General features: G+C 41.5%; 1 protein-coding gene across 2 annotated transcripts in view; it reads right to left on the reverse strand.

Annotated features, from left to right (window-relative positions):
• The window catches only part of epha4b (eph receptor A4b), a 96,574-nt gene that overhangs the window by 28,530 nt on the left and 45,618 nt on the right, over window positions 1-22,426 (reverse strand). For both annotated transcript variants that reach the window (XM_044367091.1, XM_044367090.1), the window contains exons 7-10: window positions 19,711-20,046; window positions 18,606-18,718; window positions 16,543-16,705; window positions 14,377-14,485 (exon numbers count right to left, since the gene is read on the reverse strand). In XM_044367091.1, coding sequence (XP_044223026.1) covers window positions 14,377-14,485; window positions 16,543-16,705; window positions 18,606-18,718; window positions 19,711-20,046 — 721 coding nt within the window. The remainder of the gene's footprint in view (window positions 1-14,376; window positions 14,486-16,542; window positions 16,706-18,605; window positions 18,719-19,710; window positions 20,047-22,426) is intronic.

Below are 22,426 nucleotides of genomic sequence, written 5' to 3' on the forward strand. Positions count from 1 at the left end.
ATAGAAGTGGAGAAAGGTGCTAGGCTCGGTAAATCTCGGTCATTTGGTGTTTTAATCCTTGTGTTGATTTTACACAGCTGAATGCATGGTATACCCCAGACATCAATAGGCTGTCTTGGGAATACACACACACATAAGGGTTAGAGACCGGTTGCTGGTATTTGGGGATGAAGAGGAGGGGGCATAATGTTCTTATGAAAGGGGGGACCCCACCTGGTTATCAGCTGGGCTCAAGCCAGTCGAACACCAAGGGACTATCATTACCCCCTTGACACACACTCACACACACATAGTGCTTTGGGGCATGTGTTTAGAGCATATGGGGAATGGGGACATGGGTCACACCTCTGCTCCAACTGTGATAATCCCATGAGGGCGTACACACACACACACATGTTCTGCAAAACCTGCGCTCAAAACACTTCTCCATCATTGCTGGATGTGTATCTGTGTTAGTGTGTGTATGTGTCTTCACGGGTGCATGGCTGCATATGTGAGTGTGTGTGTGTGTGTGTGTGTGTGTGTGTGTGTGTCTGATGGGAAATGAACACATTTCCATAGTAATTACAGAGCAACTAATTTCTCCTCTCCAGTTAGAAGTGTCATGAATCATTAGCGCTGCAGTCTTAAACATGGCACAAAATCTGACATGGCTGTGGCTTTTGTTTTCCCCTGACAGCTGTGTCTGTGTGTGTGTTTGAGATAGATATTTTATTTAATACCTTCGACTAAATGCGACCAATCTGTGATTCGTCTATTAACGGCACTGTAACTGGACTCAGGGGGATAATGTGAAAGCCATTTTCCAATGCCACAAGTATTCTTTTAATATTTTGTTGTTTAGTTTTCACATTTGAAACAATTAACATATACTATATCACCTTGAACCAATAGTTGTCATGTGGTAATCAAGCATTTCATACAAACAAACATATTCACATTAATTCAAACAATGGATGACTTTTTTGGCATGTAAATTCATTGTAATGGTCCATTGTTCCGAAATTTAATCAAAAATATTCTCTTCAGCTCTAATTCTTCCACTTAGTAGATTTTCAGATAAGTATCTATTGTAGTCATTGCTCTTTCTCTGTAAGATCGTCTTTTCACAAGTTTCATGTTATTGCTTTTTCATCGGCTACAATCAAAAGAATTAGTCAGGTATCTGTCTCTTCCTTGTATAATCTCTTCGAGACACATTACACAATACTTGTTGAGAATCAACCCTGTGTTTAAACATTGTAATGTCCTTCCCTCTCTGTTTGCTGTGTATGTGGTTTAGTGTTGCGTTTTAGAGGCAATGGACCTTTTTCCACAGCAGACATCTTGTCATAGTAGAAAAAACACGTGCAATTAATGAACATTAACAAGGACTCAGGTCCATTAAGTGCCCCTGTAAGCCATTCCAGTGAGTTAGCATGCACAATAGCAGGACCCTGGAACTGGCTAATCTAAATGGAATGTAGATGTTATAAATGTTATTGATTACACCTGTGTTTTTCCTGCTGTGACATGTCAAAATGTCTGCTGTGAAAAAGGTCTACAGACAGAATACAAGAGGACATCAGGAAACTACACCTGAGTGTCTTGGGGACAGCCCATTTAAGTGGCTTTGTAACTATACCCTCACTCTCTTCTCATCCTTCCATGTCTATACCTGTTAGTTAGTGTCAAGGTTTCGTGTTTAGTTTGCACATATCATACAGTCAGTATCATTGACTTTACAGATGAACTTACTGGGAATACTGAGTGGTGTACACTCAGGCTAACATTAGCTACTTTAGTGAAACTGTGCTAACTATTGCGACAATAGTCCGACTCGGAGCGAGTCCTGGAGAGCAATGAACTGTCAATAACAGTCAATCAACACCAACATGGCAGACATCAAAGTCTACTATAAATCTTCAAATCTTACTAATGGAGCAATCATTGTCTTAATGGGGTGCCCTAGTGGCCTAATGGTTAAGGTGCATACCATATAACCGCAACGTCCATGGTTTGATTGCTTTTTGAATGGGAGTCAGTTGGATCCAGCATCTAGTGGCTGTCGGTGGCAATACACATTGGCTTCAGCCTTGAGCCATGGTAGCTGCTGCTCGGTCAGTACACACATCCACACTTTGCATAACCTACATATTGAATTTATTTTTTGCTTAAATTCAGAATAAATTAAATTATGAATCCTTGTTTATGGGTGACTCCTCTTTTTTTATCACTTATTCTGGGTTAGTTTGTGACCATAGCCGAAACATACAGTAACAACATATGGGACACAGGACACTGTCTGGATTGGAAGAAACTTTGCCAGTGCACATACTGTAATCTAGGCAGCAATTATGTTTCCTCAAAAATATAGTTGGCAAAGAAAGTTAGTAGTATATTGTAGGATATGTGGTTGCAAAATTGGCATACATAACCCATATTGTTCTTACGATTATACAGTATTCACACTGGCCCAAAAAGGCTTTAGTCTTGTGCAAATGTATAAAACGTGGTCACAGACACCACATACAGTAGCCTTGTTGTGTGGCTAGTTGTCTGGTGTTGATTTGGATGCAATATTTACTTTACAGTACTGACAATTCTGAGTTGGAACAGAGTTTATAATGAAAAAGTCCTCCTGCAAATCCACTAGCTGCTTCTTTACACTGCTGCACTGCAGCATGAAGTTAGCACTATTTGTCACTGTGAGAGAAATCATTGTTCCATTTAGCTGCCATCCAACTGCACTTTACTCTGCCGTTTCATACAGTAAATACATTTCCCACACACACATAGCTGTATATTAATGCAGATTTAAAGTGCTCACACCTGCACCAATCACCTGCACCGTATAATGTTCACTAACATAACTGAACAGTGCCAATTACATTATACATTCTTTTTAATCACACATAGCTTTATACATATCCTTACTCCCCTTAGCAGTACTATGCCTAACTTTCCCAACCCCATGTTTCTTTCTTTTTTTACCCATCTCTAACATTCTTCAATTAGTCTTTTAGGTCTGTGAACCACCCTATGCTCCTGCTTTCAAGGAGTTTCTCTTTTCTTATATATGATGTGTCCTTTGCAACCTGAGGCCAGATTTCACCTAATGTGTCAATACCTGTGTTGAGATCCATCTCAACCAGTTCAGCCTCCTCTACTGTGCCCTCAGTTCTATCCCATAGTCCTGCCTCGACTGATGACGTGCCTGGCACAGTCAAGAGGTGTCGTCTGTTCCGTCACAGCACATTACCCTGTTCTGTCTCCAGTTTATAGGACCTAGGAGATGTTTCCCTCAGTACTTTAGCCATCGGGCCCCACTCAATCCCACTTCTCACTCTGACAATATCATTCTCTGCTAGTGGTGGCAGCAGTCTGGCAGACTTGTTATAGTTCCTTCTTTGTCTTATCCAGTAGTGTGGTCCCCTCCCACTATGTTCTGTTGATGGAAGTTGAGCGTGCAGTTTCCTGTTAATCATAGTTCTGCTGGAGACCTCCCACACTCAAGAGGTGCTGCTCTGTAGTTCAGAATGGCCAAAGATCCTCCTTTTTCAGCAGTCTTTTCAATATTTGCACTCCCTTTTACGCTCGCCTGTTTGACTGTGGGTAGTGAGGGCTCAATGTCGCGTGTGTGAATCCATATCTCCTGGAAAACAACCGGTATTCTTCACTGTCAAATTGTTTGCCGTTTATATCTTGCCATTTTCCAAATGTGGAGCCTTTCCATTGTGCATGGATATTGCTATTGCGCTCACAGTTAAAAGTCTCACACGGTCTCGTTGCACTGCGCGTGCATCCTCACCTTCTTGCCACAGATTCCAATCACAATTTGGTATTGTAAAAAAAAAAAATTGCATGACTGGCTTTTGAGGCTTTTGAGTTGGAGGTCCATTATGTACAGTTCAATAGACTCATTGTCGTCTCCCTGTAGTCTACTATGGAAAATGTACCTCTCATAAATCTCATTCTTCCTTGGTGTGGACTATGCTTTGAATTTAGCAATCACAGCTTTATAGTTGTCTTCTTCATCTTCATCCCACGTAAAGGTATTGAAAACATCCAATGCTGCATGTCCCGCGACAGTTAGCAACAATGCTATCTTCCTCTTATGAATGTTTTGAAGCAACCTCACGCACCGAGATCATTCATTCAAAAGCAACTTTACTCAGAGAACAAGTTTCTTAAACACTACAGACTGAAGCGCCCTCTTCAGGCATTACATAAAACAACATATCAACACACACACACACCTTAATGGACTGCGATATCACTATCACACCCCAGCTCTCACCTTTCTCTGTCTCTCTCTGTTCCACTTCAGTGAGGACAACAGGCTATCCCTGTCCTCCAAAGCCACACACTCCACATTTGCATATCAATTTACTTTTTAATATAATACTCTGTCACTCGAGACCCATTTGTCATTCTGCTAGCAAGCTTCCACCTTCATAGAACTCCATCTATATATTATGGTCACCATGGCCCCTCCCCCATTTCCCTCTCTCTTCCTCTCATTCTCTGCCTTGCTGCTCTTTATCTCACTGGAGTGTTATATTCTTTACTAATTCTTTCTTTAAGTGAAAATATTCCCTTTTCCAATAACCCACATATCTTCTCTTTCTTCCTCAATTTTCCATCCATTTATCCTCTCCACAACAGGCCTCGTCCTCTGCTCTCTTTTTCTCTGAGTGCTGTGTTTGGTTTTTTTTTTTGATAGAAAGAGTGGACACAAGGAGCTGGAAAGAGAAATAAAGAGAGAGAGAGGGAGATGGAAAAAGAGAGTGCTGACAGGCAAGAACGCACAATGGGGGTCCAAGCCTGCATACCAACTAACAAGCAATCAGATGGAGGGCGAAGGCGAGGAGAGAAGGGGAGGTAGCCATAGGAATAGAAGCCCGAGGGGTAACATAAGGGATGTGGATGAAAAGAGGGGTGGGGCAGTGTTTGTGTTGCAACAACAAGGGCTGAAGATGAAGAAGAAGAGAACGAGGAGACATTATGAGAAGAAAGAGTGCTAAATAGAAAGTGAGAGACTGTATGTGTAGGAGAGAGGACCATAAAAACACAAAGGAATGGAGACGTCAGATACTGCATCCATGGATGGAGGATTAAGAAGGAAAGTGGAACAACAAAGTATATAGCCATATCAGCATGTAGCTCCCCTGAAGGAGAGAAAGACAAAGGATAGGAGAGTTGATGGACAGATTAAGAGCAGATGATAAAGAGAAGAGTGTCAGTCAACAGTATCGCTGTAGGAAGTGTCCTGAGAGAGAAAAAGAAAGAATAGCACATATCTTATAAGATCTCAACTCTTAAACACACTGCAACAGTAAATTGAGGCCAGTCCAGCAAATGTATGATGAATGCTGCATTTTCTTGCCATTGTCTCATTGTTTTCGACTACATATTCCTGTTCAAGATCACAGGAAGCTGGAGTCTATGCCAGCGTTCATTGACCAAAGGGAATGCTGGGTACACCCTGGGCTGGTCGCCAGTCCATCACAAGACATGGATTGAAGAGATAAACACATTCAAATAGACAGTCCACTGTATTCAATGTCCCCTTGATATTGGGAGGAAACCAGGGCATCCAAAGGACAACTCGCATGAACAAGGGATGAACACAAAACTTCAGATCAGCTTTCTGTCTGGTGATAGTGCTGGGTTTTTCCACAAAAAAGTTCTGTAACCTCGTTAAAATCCTTAAAATTACATCTTTTCATTCCCCCTCATTAAAATTCCCCAAATCTATGAATATGCAAGAATTATTCATTTCAAAAGCTTAACTACTGGACACAAGATGTCTTCACTGAAAAGTCTATTCTCAATGTATGAGCATTGGAGGTTTCAAGTTTCCACATCACACAACTGTAAGTAGTTTTGTACTGTTAATCTAATTATTGCACACTTGCCTTTTTAGCTTGACCTCAAAAGTATGTACCCTGCATTTAAATCTTGAATCTTGAGACCTAAAGATAATGGTCTTACAGTTGTCAGATACTGTAGCTACTAGGCATGTCAAAATGCAGATGAGCCGTGTCCTGCATGAAAACATTTTGTGAATCAGCCCACTGGTATAATCTTCATAAAGATTTCAGTTCCCTGAAATTGTCACTGTTTTGCCAAGTCTTCACTTATTGGTCTATTAGCCTCGGGCTCAATTGCTGCTTCCATTTCTCCTTCAGTCTAATGCCAGGCTATAACGAGAGAGAGACAACAGCATCCACTGTGCTGATTTGTACTTCCTCAAATAATTAAATCCAGCACTCAGTGATTCTCTTGTCATTTTTAGTTTTCTGGGGCGACTACAGCTTCATAGTGCAGTGTGGAATTAGAGAATTACCCCTGTCAGATCACACATATGCTTCTAATATACAGTATTTAAAGCTGTTACAACCTGCACTCCACAAAAAAGTTATCTTGTCAGAACTGTCAGCTGAGTCACTGGAGTCCCTATCTGAACCAGAGATGGAGAGAGGGAGAGGAAGAAAAATATCATAAGGTGGGAGGTGGTGAGCAGAGAAATTGAGGGAGTGAGTGTGAGAACAGCAAACAAGACTAGGTCAAAACCTTATATACGACTGGATTGTGTATGAAATGCTAGAGGGCTTCTAATTTGAAACAACTGATACAGGAAGTGACGACATGTGGCCACTAAGCCCTAAGGAAGTGCGCCAGGCATTGACTGAAGCCAACTGGCTGTGTTCGAAATCACATACTAACATACTGCCTACTAATGAACAATTAAGTATGCCAATACTAGCAGACTGTTCACACTACTCAAGCAGGACAGTCATGTGACTGCATCACAGGACTGTATTGATCACAACATCTGGTCTCACCGGGCCAGCGGGCCAGCGGGCCATTCACATCTCCAAAAATGTCACTGCAAATTTTCAAACAGGCGTTATTTGGATAAACTGACCACATATTGGAAATCTAAATGGTTACTATCTCGCTGAAAAAATATTAAAACTTAATAAAGTGACATTAACTGTCCTTCACTGAAAATTACAACAGCCATTGCTGCAGGTTGGTGCGAAATGCATTCTGGGATACCAATAGTGTACCTTCATCACTCAGTCATTCAGTCAGTCAGTCAGGGACAAATACGTTTGTAGGGCTGGTGGTCCAGCCAAAAAAACAAGAAGGGACAGAGGGAAGGAGGAGGGAAAGAAGAGAAATAATAAAAGAGGGACAGAATAGTGAAAGAAAAGGGGAGTGAGGCAAGAGGAGATCAAACGAGGGGAAACTTTGGCAGGACAGAATAAAAAGCTTGATTATGCACTAAAGACAGAAAGGTTGAAGAAAAGAGAGAGTGGGCTGAATATGGATGGTGGGATAACCTTGAAACAAAGTGAGGCATGTGTAAATGTATAAGGAGACGGACCAAAGACAAACAAAGGTGTGTGTGTGTGTGTATGTGTGTGTGTGTGTGTGTGTGGACGTTGATGTATTAGTGACACAAGCAGAGACAAAGAGAGACAGAGATGGTGTGTGTGTTTGTCTTCATGTAAGTGAATAACCTTGGACTGATGTTAGCCTGAGACGTGAGGAGAGCTAATAAAGTGTGTGTAGTTGTGTGCTGTATTGTATCGCCTAGTTTGTTTTATATGACCGGCCACATTTTATAGGATTAGAGGTAGGCTGCTGGCTGGAAGATGTGAGTAGAAAATGATACACTCCAGGACAAGGAAGAGTCAGAGAGGATCTGATACACATGTAAAAACACGCAGTTATTCTGTCCTTCCCATCCTTTCCTCTCTTCTCCTTTCTTTCCTTTCCTCTCCTCTCCTCTTTCATTTCCTGTCTCTCCACATTATTTTCCCACTGCTAATCAGAATGACTAGAAAAATGAAATCAGTAAATCATTAGTCACCCCTGCAGCATGACACAATGAAATGACACAACTATCCTCCTCTTTCCCCACCTCACACACACAAGCACACACATTAATAAACTCACGTGCACACACACACACACACACGCACACACCCTGCTGTGGGTATCTGCTCTCGTCATTACTCATGATAATGGTGATTCCATTTAATATCAAGCTATTAAATAAAAAATAATTACTGGGAATGAAATCAATGGATTAAATTCACTCTCATAATTTCTCAGCAAAATTAAGCCTTGCACACCACCTGAAAACAAAATGCGTTCACTGCTTGGGTGCTAATAAACTACGAGGTTTATAAAAGCTGATGTGGATAATTAATTAAGAGTCAAAACAGCATGAATAAAAACAAAGTCTGGAAGAAAAAAAAAGATGTCTGGGTGATCTAACCAAGCGTTCAGGAACACAAGTGAGTAAGATTTCCCCTTCTGGCCTTCCCTCCATCTTGGCTGCAACTGGCACTGGTTCAGCACTCTCTGACCACAACGTAAAAAGATTTACTCAGCTTGGGCTAATTATTAGGAAGGGGAAATGATTAGCTGAAGAGTTATGACTAATAAATCTGTCTATGTTTCATTAACACCCTGTTTGGAAACATTTCATTTAGCTCTCGCTCATTAAGGAGAGTGGTAATGGAAGGAAAGGAAAGGAAGAGGAATAGGAAGGAGAGAGGCGTGGAGAAGCAATACAGGGAAGAAGGAGAGGTCTCGGGCTGGGCTACGGTAATTGGTGTAATGTAGCAGAATTTTTAACAACCTGGTGAAAAGGTCAAATGAGAGAGAGGGAGAGAAAAAGCAGAGGAGCATGTCATCTGTATCATTAAGTGAAGTGTATCTTTATATTTGCTAACAGATCAGTGTGTAGATCAGTGTGAAAATAATTCCCCTAATGATGTTACTACACCGACACAACTTGATTAGGCCGTGATCGTAATATGTGCGCTTGCGCGTGTGTGTGAATCCAACAAATGTATTTAAATGTGCCATAAATTTTAACACTCCAGTCGAAAAAAGCCAATTTTAAATTTGTCTGAATTTGTCCTATTTGTTTATAGGACATTTGAGCAATCCCACTGCAACATCTGCTCATTTGCATAACGTCTGTGTGAAATAGTTTTGCACCTGCGGCAACTAGCTGCTATTATTGCAGTGTTTGTAGCTACTTTCTAGGTATTCTGCAGACAAAGCTGTATTCGCCTACACCCTAAAGCTTAGCTGCATTAATTGAAAGCAACAGAATACAAGCAACACATACAAATCTGTCTAATGACATTACACACGCGCATCATCATCACATATATGCACACATACACCTCCCCACACCGGTCTGTTTTGTTTCAGATTGGTGTACACAGAAACTCTTGGCTGCCGAATCATTATTAGTGCTATTATCAAGCAAACAGGCCGACGCTGGGACGCGGGAAGGGAATGCATTGGCTGATTTCTACCTCTGACAAATTCACCATAAGTACCATTTGGCAAACATGGGTCTATAATTTGTGCCTTTGTTCCTGTTTTTCCTCTGCGGTATCTGTTTTTGTTATTTAGAACCAAGCATTTGATTTTTTTTAATGCTTTCCCGCATCCAAGCTACAAAAATAAAAAAAGCCTCACCATTTTTTCTTACTTCTAGTCTTTGGTGTTTTTAATTTCAATTTCTCACAACTTCTTTGAAATAAAAATAAGCGCGTGCACACACACACACACACACACACTCACACACACACACACACACACACACACACACACACACACACACACTCACATATACAAACCCACACACACCATTTTAAAGCTGTGTTCCAGTCAATTACTGTAGTTCTTCACTTACAGGTCTGTTTCTCTTGCTACCTCTTAACTCTGCTCCTGTCTCTATCAACAGCATGTTTTCAGCTTCCCCTTTTCACTCTTCCTCTCCCCCTTTTGTGTCATTAAGTTTTTAAGAATAACCCCAGGCCACACAACAGATGTTGCGGAGGTAAAAGAGCTTACGCGCACAAACATGCACATCAACAGGACATGCTGTTGTGTTAAAAAGGTAGAGCTGCTACCGCTCTCTATTAGCGAGACTGAGAAGTCTTTCTGCCAGAATCAGCCACATTATAATGACATCTCACTTTCCTCCTTGTCTTTCTCGCTACTTCTTTCATTCTTTATTATTCAAAAGGCTCCTCAGAGTGGCTCTTTTTCTCCTTACGTTTGTTGGAGAGAAAACTAGGCTTGTAGGATCCATCTCTGAAAAGTGAACACACAATATAGTATTTCTTTTCTCCTCTTTTTTTTTGTGTCACGGATAAAAACAAAACCACCCTGCAAGATGGTGATCAATAAAAATTCAAGCTTGATCTTACCTCAACAACACAAAAACAACAAGAGCAAATAACCTCAGCAAATAACTGTACATCTTATTTTGCACTAAGTATCCAATTAATCACTGATTATTATTTTAGGATTTTTCAGACATTTTCCTTAACAGATTGCAACGCTTGACTCCCTGCGGAATATCTCCAACTCTGACAACAGATGTACTCCATAAAGGCAGACTTTGAGGCACACAGCAGATGAGACTGCTTAAAAAAAAAACAGGCATCACATAGATGTAACAACTTCACACTGACTTCTCACCACAACTCCCACATTAAAAACATGAACATAGAAAAACACACGGGAATCTGGCACATAACCAAACCCTGCAGCTATTCAGAAAAGGAGATGGTTGTAAGGCTGGAGAATCATTAGACTGCAGACAAAACAGAAGCACGCACGCACACACACACAGATGCTGGGAGGCAGAAGCTGTAACATGTTTAACAAGGAGTGAGAGAAAGTGTGGACCGAAGGGGAGAACACTTTTTGAGTGAAAGGCCATCTGCTGATTCCATGGTTATGCCAGTCGCTCGCTAGCTACCCATCGCTCGCACCTGCCAGCCTGCCAAAGCACCCTCGGGAGGACAAAGGCACCAACTTCACACACAAACACACACTAGCACGCATGTACTCGCCGTGCAATAATGGCATGCACACAGCAATAACTGGTGTGATTTGTCAGAGCCATGCTGCGTCTGAGGAGCTTTCGACGTTTTTTTTCATGTTTTCCCTCCTACGGTAACAATAGCATAACAGCACTTTATTAAACGAGAACAGGACAGAACAGAATGGCCTGCAAATCAGCCTGTTTATGAGGCATAGCTGTTCAGTAGCCTGCCAGCAACGGCTGCAGGGAGTGTGTATGTGCCTGTGTGGGTGTGTGCGATTGTGAGTGACAGAAAGACGGTGAGACTGTATGGGCATACATTGTTATTTTATAGTTCAGTGATAAAAACCTTCTATCAGGCTGCTCAAAATGTGGTGAGCATTGGGGGATTCAAGAGGTGAACTAGGTGTAAAATAAGAACAAAAAAGCTCTTCTAACCAGGCAAGTGATTGTTGGGCAAATGGTTTAAACAGCTGGCATTTTGGGGGGAAAAAGGTCTTACAAACGTCTGGTGGGAAATCATTCCAACCCTGGCTGACTCTCAGTGTCAATTTCAATTCAAATTTAATCATTGTCCACATTGAACTGGTTTCAGCAAACACATTGGATTCTCGATACATTACGGAGGGGGAAGGTTTCATCCAAATGTAAATTTCAAGAATGGAACAGGAAATGAAAGTCAGAGAGCCAAAAGAGAGGCAAAATGAAGAGAAAAACAGAAGCAGAGAGTGAAATGAGAGTAGGGACCGAAATAGGAAGAGACTCGGGGGTTGATTGACAGATTAGATGGGAAGTTCAATAGATGAGAAGGTGGACAACACAAGGAGAGAGCGAGCAATCCTTATTTTTAGATTTTATCCCGATTCCTCCAGAACCTGAAGGATGACACCCCTATTGCACCTAACAGTGCAATTGCCCACCCACCACCTCTGCTACGCCTTCTCCTCCTCCGCTCTCAAACACACTTGTGATCTACCTTTTCATCTTTTGCTCCTTAAACCTCTCCCTTCTTCCCGTTGCACCACTGGATCTCCTCCTCCCTCCATCAATCTCCTTTTCTCTCCATCTCTCTCAAGCCTCCTCCTCTTTCTCTCTATCTTTTACACCATCTCCAAATGTAGCTCTCTAGTGGTGCAAACATACTTCAGATGTACTTCCACCCCCCCACCAACCCCCCCACCCCTCTTGCTGCAGTCTGTCATTCCCACTGCCTATCTAATACGCTCTCATTTTATCCTCCACTTCTGTCTCTCCTTTACCTCACTTCTGTCCATCTTTCTCCCCCCTGAGCTCTCTCTCTCTCCTGCTCTTGTCTCTCTAGTGACGTGGCTTTGATCCTCGCTTCACTCCCCAGTTACAAACACGGTGCACACTCCACCTATGCACATGCACACACACACATTTTGACAGATGTACAGAATGTTGTTTAATAGAAAGCAGTAATCAGCACTACTTCCTCCCAAGTGTCCCCGCTTCTAAATGGAAGGAAGATAGAGACAGACAGAGAGGAAGAGAGAGAGAGAGACCTAGAATTGATGGCAGTGCATCGACCCCTCTGTAAAACCTAGTTAACACCTCCCCAGCCTGTGAAACCTGATTAGTTGAGTGTGTGTGTGTGAGTGTGTGTTTCCGTCATCATGTGTGTACATCGCACACTACGTTTAACAGGTTGTTTTGCTTCTTACAGGCATAACCTCAGAAATCTCCTCTGATTAAAAAAAATGTTAATGTGAACTCAGGTATGTGTGTGTGTGTGTGCGTGTGTGTGTTTGTTTGTGTGCGTGCGCCACACAGGACAGTCTCCGCTGATTACATCCCTCCTAGTCAATAGTGAATAGAGCACTCAGCCTGATAAGCAATCACCTGAATCAATACTAATGTTTTTAGTGTGTGTACATTAGTGTGTGTCTGTTTGTGTGCGTGCGGATGTATGTGTGTAGCTCTTAACATGTTGCTAATCTAGTCGGAGCTCATAGAGGATAAACATTTAGTTACAGGCACGGTAAATCACAGATGCATGTCATCCCTTTTTCTCCTCTCCTCTCCTGCTCCGGTCCCTTTCTTCTTCCTCCAAAGAGCCCTCTCCTAACTCTAATCCTTTCATCTTCTCGCCTCTCACCAATCGGCATTCTTTTATTTTTCTTTCTCCCTCTCATCTCTTTGGCTTTCACTGAGACAGAGCATTAACAGCTGCCTAACCTTCAAAGAGAGTGATCATAGAGAGTCCATGCTCTTCACATACACAATAACAAAGCCTTTAGTTAGGCTTTGGCAGCAGTATAAATGTCAAAGTTGGAGGCCCTGCTTTGGCACACCCACATGTAATCCCTCAGAGAGAGACAGAAATATAAAAAGAGACCAAGTAGGAGACCTTGATGGTATGTGTACATTAATGTATATGTACATGACCGGTTAGGCCATCTACAAATGCTTATGGGCTGGCTCAGAGGTTAGAGCTGTTGCCTCACAGCAGGAAGGTCCTGGGCTCAAAACCCTGGTTTCCTCCCACCATCAAAGACATGTATGTTGCATGTAGGGTTAATACTCCTGTCAGCGCCCCTGACCAAGGCACTGGCAAAAGAACTGAGTTGGTTCCCAGGTGCTGCACCCACTGCTCCGAGTGTGTGTGTGTGTATAGGATGGGTCAAGGCCAGAGGATCAATTTCTCCACAGGGATCAATAAAGTACTTCTTAGATTTGGACTGCATGAGCTATTGCTTTCCTATGGAGACGGCAAAGACGCAAACCTTGCAACAGTAAAACCTTGGATGCTGCACTCAAAGTTCAGTCAGTTTCAACTTAAACCTTCTTTGTTGGTGCTCCTATAAGGCGTCACCAGTGAGGCTGTCAGTGGTGTAACAAAAAAGGTGGCCAATGATGCTCATTCTGTGTTTCAGAGGTCCAAAACTATACAACTTCAACTTAAAGCATATGGCTGTCGATATTCTATATTTTTGTTACTGTCAACAAATCCCATAAAAGGCCAACCCCCCCTCGTCTGTGGCACAAGCCCACCAGTTCCCACTGAAGACATACATCTTTAAAAACTGACCACAAATGTTTCATTTAAAAAGAAAAGGCTCAATAATTTCCTAAAACAGCTTGTCACTGTGGCTTTTAAAAACGATACTCAAACATAAGCAAATAGTGCATTTGCGGGGACTATTTTCAGTTGCGGATTTGGTGACTAGTAAGTATTTAAAGCAGCAATGCCCATGTTTATAATAGTAAATAAATAAGTAATAAAAGAAAATGTCACCTACTGCAAAGGTGTGGCTCTTTTATTTGTTTTTTATAGTTTTTTGACAACAGTGGAGGTCTATAGAACAGAGGAAAAAGCTATATCAAGCTTTGGCTACACAGCTTTGTTGACAATAAAAAAATATAGAATATTGTCAGACTTATCCTTAAAAATCATATCACAATATTTGCAGGACACTCACTGACAGTCCCCCCCTCTGTATTTAGATAATTCCCAAACAGGGGACCTTTGTTTTTCTTCCTTTTGACCTTACCTTCCGCTGACAACAAAGCAAGTCACCAGGAAGATGAGGAGAACGATTCCCCCAGCGATGGACACGGCCAGAATGGTGGACTGGTTAGGGTCCCCGATAGCCAAAACATCTGTACAGGAGACAGAGGGAACACAATAGATTAATAAACAAAAGAGAATGTAAAGAAGCTGAGAATGTTTTTGCTGGCAGAAAATGAGGGATGAAAAGTTGAAGTGGGGCAGGGAGTAAAAAAGACAGCAAGAGAGATGGTGCGTGTGGTGGAAGAAAGCAGAGAGAGAGTATGAAATATGATAGCAATAGAAAAGGAGATAAAAGACAGAGGTTGAAGGAGAGGGAAAAAAGAGAGAGCGCCAAACGAGTAAAAGTGAGCGAGGGAGGTGGATGGAATAGTAAGCGAGGTCCTTGATGAAAACTGCTCTCCCTCGCTGCATTGCCTATGAGGGTATGAGAGTGGACGTGAAAGCCATTCCCATTCGGCCGCGCTGTCCAAATTGATATGTTAACATCGCACATAACAAGGCTACTGCCGAGAACTTTCTGCAAAGATGCATCGATTTTTACGCCACACCAATCGAGCCATTACTCAAAACAAATACTCCATTTATCTGGCTTAGCTAAGCATGAGCAGACACGTGTGTCTCTGTGTGTACGTATATATGAATGTGTGTATGTGTGTGTGTGTATGCTGGAGAGGCAAATGAATGCCCCTAGGCAAGCACAGATAAGCATTGATATTACATTTACTGGCGCACACATACACACCCTTCTTTAACAATCAATAGAATTGATCTGATTAGATAACCTTGATATGATTGCTATCGGGTCAGCTGCATCTGGCAAATCTTACATTTTACAGTATTGAACTTGACTGTGAACCTCCTGTATGAAGGCTCATCAACACCTCTATATACCAGTGAGCTCCATAACTATGAGTGAGGACAATGTTGAGGCACATACACATCACATTCCAGGTATTTGTCGCAGGAGAGAAATAGAAATCCAGCTTTGAATTACATTTATTGATTATTGAATGATTAGTAGGCTAATGTGTGCCTGTTGTATGCTACGCAGACAATCTATAGTGCAGCACTATACATTAACTGATTTATGCCACTCCGCCTGCCTCTCCGGGAATCAATGTTCACTTTGAAGAACACATTATAGGGCCTCTAAAGCAGAAAATCCTAGGGCGCATAATGAAGCGATAATGAAAGTGGGTGACAGCGTACAAAGCAAAAAAGGACGAGTGACAAAGAGTTTGAAAACATCATGAGGGAGATACATCATAGTATGCCCAGAGCTGTTTGTGAGGCCTGGTGTCAGTGGACTGGATTGAACCTGGCATAGATTCCTCCTCTACTTTACCAATGTCTAAGTACAATACACATTTCTAAATGTAAGCGCTTACTTTTTTTTTAAATAGAAAAGGTAAACAAACCCTGCTCTGCACAGATCACTTATGTTACAGTTAAGTTGCAAGTGAGGAGAGTAAAATAAATCTGAAAATATGACTCGTCCAGGCAGTAAGTCAGTTTAAATCAATCCACTAGATGGATAAAAAATAAAAGTCAGATTAACCTCCAGATTTTGCTCCAGTGGTCGGTGAAGGTAAAGTTCTGTGTGTCTGGATTACCCATAAAGCTTCCATGCTGGGTTTCCTCCTTTCTTTACAGTGCAGGAATACAAGGTTGCCGTTTCTTTTTTTTTCTTCTTCCTCTTTGAGAAATTGGCTTGTCTCCTTTTTACCTGATAAGTATTCCAGCATACTTTAGAACAGCTGGTTCAGTTTCATGGATGACAACCCGTGTGGCTGCCGAGGTTTCTCTGTCTGACACCAGAACTGAAGAAGTCATTTGGATGAAAAGTGAGCTATTTTATAACAATCTGGTGGATTGATTTACACTGCAGGAGGGACAAATCAGACTCTTACTACACTGTGATATAATATACCACTACTGTTTTCTCTGCAGTTCCTCTTTGTCCTTCTTGCTCACCTGCAATTTTATTTGGATTTATTTTAACACTGGGATTTGTGTTTGAAGTGCTGGAAAATAGATTAAAAAATAACAATGTGGTGATGGATCTAATTGCATAAAATACAAATTAAAAAACCAAAGAAAGAATTTCATTACCAGTAAACAAACTTATTTATTATTATGTCTTTACCTTCGTGGCTGGTCTCCAGTTCGATCTCTCCACCGTAGCTCCCGTAGCCCCCATCTGTTCGAGCCCTCACCCTGAACACGTAGGTGGTCCCTGGCTTCAGCCCGTCCACTGTCATCATGTTGGAGCGAGTCTTCAAAACTGTGTAGTTCTGCTCCCGCTGATTCTAAAGTGGAGGAAAGTGAAAGAGGAAGAAAGAAGTAAATATAGAGTTCAGTCGATAATATTACGTTTCAGAGAAATAAAGTGGATAAAAAGGTTCAAAATATGGCTATACTAGATAGATTTATACAGAGAGCAATGGACTGTGGTATCAAGAGAGACAGAAAAAGATAGGAAAATAATAGAAACCTCAAATTGTTGAATTTAAATGTCTCCAGAGGCCACATACCGCTCACTAAGTTTTCATTTGTTCATCACTGGACCATTTGTTCACATTTATACATGAGCATCTGTCAAGTTCCAAATCTTATCCTCGCTACAATTTGGGACAATATGTGGTTACTCAAGTCTCACCACGCTTCGTTCCTCGACCACCTTGTGTGTGTGTGTGCGTGCATGTAGATTGCGTGTGTAGGAGGATGAATAAAGAATAAGTGTGCCTGTCAGTAAGCTGATTCCCTGCAGAGAGGCTGATACTCTACCTAATGGAAGACACTCTACAACACGGATTAACGCTATTTTACTGCTAATGCCTGCTAACACACATGCACGCACACACACACACACACACACACATACAGACACAGAGGCTTAATTTCATCACCTTGGCCATGTTTTACAAGGTTTGTACGACAGATGTGTGGTTAATTGGCTTGGTGTGAGCAGTAGAGGAGACGTGAGGGATATGGAGACAGAGAGATAGAGAGATTGAAAGAGAGAGATGTTTGTGACGAACAAGTCATTACAGACATGCCCTAAGGCTGTACTCATATCTTATGAGCCTAGACAACGTGTAGATGAAGAGAAAAAGAGGAGAGGAGAGAAACATGATGAGTTTAAAAACTTCTAAAGGGGTACTCCAGCGATTGAGTATTGTGCTTAATGGGATAGTAAAACATTTTGGGAAAAATGCTTATTTGCTTCCAGGTTGAGTGCGAGATGATAAGATCAATACCACTCTCATGTCTGTGCGTTAAATATAAAGCTGCTGCCAGCAATAGGTTAGCTTGGCTGAGGGAAAAGGGGGAAACATCTATATGGCTCAGTCCAAAGGTAACAAAATCTGCCTGTCAGCACCTCACTACTTAAGTACCTCACTACTAGCTCACTAATTAACAAATGACATCTCCTTCGTTTAATCCATCCAAAAGCCAAACTATAAAAACAACACATTGCCAAGAAATAGTCCAGCATATAACCCCCTCTCCAAAAAAACCCCCACAATGTGTCATTTTTACACTTTGTTTTTTTGTATGTAAACAGATAAGGTATAATGTGTTAATTAGTGAGCATCAGAGGTGCTGTTCAGCAGATTTTCTTAGTTTTCAGTGTGTAGTTTTACGTGTCAAATTACATATTAGCGTATTAGATTTTTTCTTAAAACTCTAAGAAACATCCAGAATTTTTGCAAATTTACAACCACATATGAAACCAAATATAATGACCAACTTAACACTTTTTTCAGTTTTTTCTTATAATTTGTACCAAATCACACCAAACATTTTGTAAAATATGTGCTAATTACTCATTATACCAGGAAATTAGTATAAAATGAAGGGACCTGTAGAATAAAGCATTATATTTCAGTCTGGACCAAAGTGGTGGGGCGACTAACTGAAAGACCAACAGACCAACCGAGCCTGATCTTACACTTCCCATAATGCAACTTGATATCACCTTTCATTAGACTTTCCCTTCTTTGTAAACGCTCATGTCTTTTAAACTCCTCAAGTTTGAAACGCAGGCTCCAAAAGGTTTTAAAATTTACCATAACGTAAACTGATCTTCATGTATAAAAATTGGAGGAGTGCCCCTTTAAAAATGTGTGTGTGTGTGTGTGTGTGTGTGTGTGTGTGTGTGTGTGTGTGTGTGTGTGTGTGCGTGCATGTGTGTGTGTGTCTCACCTTCTCGTAGTAGATGACCTCATACTCCACTATCGCTCCATTGGGTCTCTCTGGACCCTGCCATGCCAAAGTCACACTGTCCTTGCTCCGCCTCTCCTTCAACACTACGCTCACTGTGGAAAAACAAAGAACAAGAGGGGAATGCATCGGCAACAAAGAGAGAGTAAAGTTCAACAAGATGATACAAAAAAAGCATTGAAAAAAAAGGTAGTGAGTGTGTGGGCTGTGAGGGCGAGGAGAGAGATTTCAAATGGATACCTACTGTGCTATAACGAGAAGGCCCACATTTGTGCTATGTAATTTTGCTAATGAGAGCTTACAAGGTGTTTTATATATGTGTGATCACAGCATTTTACAGTGTGTGTGTGTGTGTGTATGGCACGTGATCTGCTCGTGTTATTAATGTGCACACCCCAACCCTGTGACTTCCGACTCAGCCTTCCCACATCGGGGCACATGCTCATGTGGGTTGAAAGTGCGTGTTTGCTTGAGCTTGTGTGTGTGACATACAGTAGTTGAGAGTAGTGTTTGTGACATGTCGGGATCTTAATGAGGTTAACAACCTCCTACACCCCTTTCACCTTTCCCCCCTCCTGCTATTTCACACACAGGCCTATTAGTCATCACCACCCTGTCATACGCACTTCTGTTGCACAAATTTCCCGTAGTCTCACATTGTGAAAGATGCACATATGATTAAATATGTGCAGGCAGAGGTGTCATTTTGTGGTATCTAAATGACGTATCTGATACTATTTGTGAGCACACTGCAATCAGAAGACAATTTTGAAAAGCACTCTCTTTGCTATTCTTCAGATTCCTAATTGAGGCTGATGAATATGTTCTTCCCCGTAGGATTTATTTTCTTAACAGCCTTAACAAGTTGGATATCACTGAACACCTGCAGAATCCTTTCTTCTCTAGTTTTTACTGCAATTTACATCTGAAATTGCCCCACCTCGTTCCAATATTATGCAGTGAAAGAGCCTTCTATGTCAACAAATACAGATTTATTGACATACATTACATGTTAGGATTTAGATGTTTTAGAGATGTTACTTTACCCGCTGTATGGGTTAGTTTTGATATTTATGTCGACACTCACCTGTCTGTGATGTGGTGATATTGATCACTACTGTTCCTCTGGGTGTGGGACTGAAGTCCGACACTCCATTCTGGCTCTCAATGGTGAAGCTGTAGTTGGAGTCCGGCTGCAGGTCGGTGACCAGCACTGTAGCTGAAGACAGACCAAACTGTCTGGGCACAAAATGGACGCTGCTACCACAGGGCGTGCACTTTTTGCCATCGCCCGTGCACTTTCTGCAGTGGAGTCTATAGGTGATGTCTCCCCGCCCTCCTGTGTCTCGGGGCGGTGACCACTCTAGGGTGACACAGGTCTCGTTCACTGTGGAGATGGGGTTTTCTGGAGCAGATGGAGGACCTGAGGGAAGAATAAGGCATAGTTGTGTTTGTGTGCACTGGGTGTGTTGCACAGTACACACTGGATAAGTCACAGTCTATCTACTACTGAGCATCTACACCACCCCAGCTCATGAAATACTGACCGGCAAATATTATTTTTTCCCCCCAAATGTGCATTCTCTGAACGTGCATTGTCTTCATGTTCATTACCAAATTAATTGCAGTTTCTATTTAGAATAGAATTCACATTGATTAATTAAAAATGAATTAACTGACTCCAGCTAGAGGGTGGACACTTAGCGCTCGATTAATGAATTGCTTTAGAATAGACAGTGATTAAAAGAGCCTGGCTGATTGTAAATGTAATGGTATGGCAATAATATATTATAATAGACTTCCAAAGTTTAAACCCATCTTTAAAGAGGTTTCACAAAATGTTAAATAGTTGACTGCTGAACTGCAGGGAGGATTTTAGTATGTAAAGTTAACTGATACTCTCTTGAGCTGCACTGCAGACAATAAATAGTGAGTGGACAATGATCTATAGAAAGTACCCGGAGTAATTTTCTCATGAGTCAGGTACATTTTATGATTTAGAGCAGTTGATATTACTCTGAACTTGAGCTGAAATGATAAGTGTATGGCAGAGTCAGAGACCAAAAAGTGTGTCAGTAATCAATTTCAAGGTAGGAGAGATGCAGCATATGTAGCTGTAGGTGTGAATAATATATATTTTTTTAAATTATTTTTGCATTTGAAGCATTGTTAACATACTGTAGATCTGTAAGAAGCATTATGCTTCTTTTATACTGATTCTCAGCCACATACTCACTCTCAGAGATGTGACTGTATAGTTATTTCATTGTGTATGTTAACTATAAAAATACACTAGAAAAATAAGTTATGACACTCCATAGTCACTAGCATGTGCGTGTGAATGGATCAAAGAGGTATGAAGGAGGAGAGCTGAGCTGATGCATAAGTAAATGGCAGCAGCTTAGCAGCATGTTTGGGGGCCCTAAACCAAGTTTTGGGTTTATAATAAATTTGTTTAGGGCTCCAGAAACACTTGTGTTTGACAGTCGTCATACCCCTTGTTTCTCCACTGGCTCGGTGAAACATACTCCATCCATGGCCTTCACGCATCTGCTGTCAGCCTCACTGTTTGATTTGTTTTGATTGCTCTCCTTTACTGTTCTAACTTTTAATGAAGTCTGTTGCTTTTTAAAGCCACAGTTCAGAACCCTTTTAATGGGCATTCAACTGCCCAGTGACAGTAAAAAATGCAAGGGGTTGTGTTGGTGTGAACATGTTGCTTCAGGTACTGGTGAGATTTTGAAGTACAATCCAGGAAGTCCAGTTTGAGTAACAGGTTCATCAGTTTGAAGGCTTATGAAATGCCAAAAATGTTTATACTTTACAATACTATGATATTACTCTGGAAAGTTATCATACCGGCAATAATTTGACCTTTTTACTACTGTGAGGTAAACAGTAGAAATTTGCCATTGATGTTATAAATACATTTATCAGGAATGTAATGTGGTGTGTGTCAGCATCAACACAATGATCCCATTCATTTTTCATGCAGCGTTGTTGTCTATCTGAACACAGCCTTATTGTGAAGCAGCTACAGGAAGTGCTAGCATTGTCACCAAAGTTAGCAATCAACTTCTAACTTCTTTTTCAATAACTAAGTACATCAACATTTGGGCATTTTTCAGATCAGTTTTAAATACTGTCAGAAAAGAACACACAAGCCTCCAAACACATCCCCATGGTAAGCCTTTACATGCCATTCCTTCCTTGTATGGAAACCACTCACATGGAAAACCACTGATTATGGTTGCTCACAGCACAGCATGTTGCAGGTATTTCAACCATATGGAAATTTAGCAGTGGATGCCCATTCAGCCTGATATCTCATCATGTCCTGCCTGAGCATCGAGCCCCAGGGGGCCCCTGCCAGAGCCTGGGACTTTCCTGATTAGCCTTCCCAGTGGCGAGCCTCTCAAAAGTGCAGGACGAATGATGGAAAGCTGGGCGTGGGGGATGGACGCCATGCTGGGGATAATTGAGGCTGTCTGTCATAAATCTGCCGAAAGGGTGTGCTGACTGATCCTGCTAATTCTGCCTTTTTCTTTTCTCCATCCCCCACTTCTTGATGCCACACTTAACTGTCCATCATCATCATTTTTCTTGATCGGCCTTTTATGACATTTAGATTATATGCCTCTGATAGTCCACTATTTCCCCTGCTGTTCTATTCTTTGCCTGTGTCTTAAATGTCATTCTCCATGTCTCTCCATGACTAATTCTTTCACCTTTTCTCCTTATTTTCCCTCTCCATCCTCCTTAGTAATCTTCACCATTCAGGAGAGGATGTGTGTGTGTGTGTG

Source organism: Thunnus albacares, chromosome 12 (assembly GCF_914725855.1).
Source record: "Thunnus albacares chromosome 12, fThuAlb1.1, whole genome shotgun sequence".
Lineage (NCBI taxonomy): Eukaryota > Metazoa > Chordata > Actinopteri > Scombriformes > Scombridae > Thunnus > Thunnus albacares.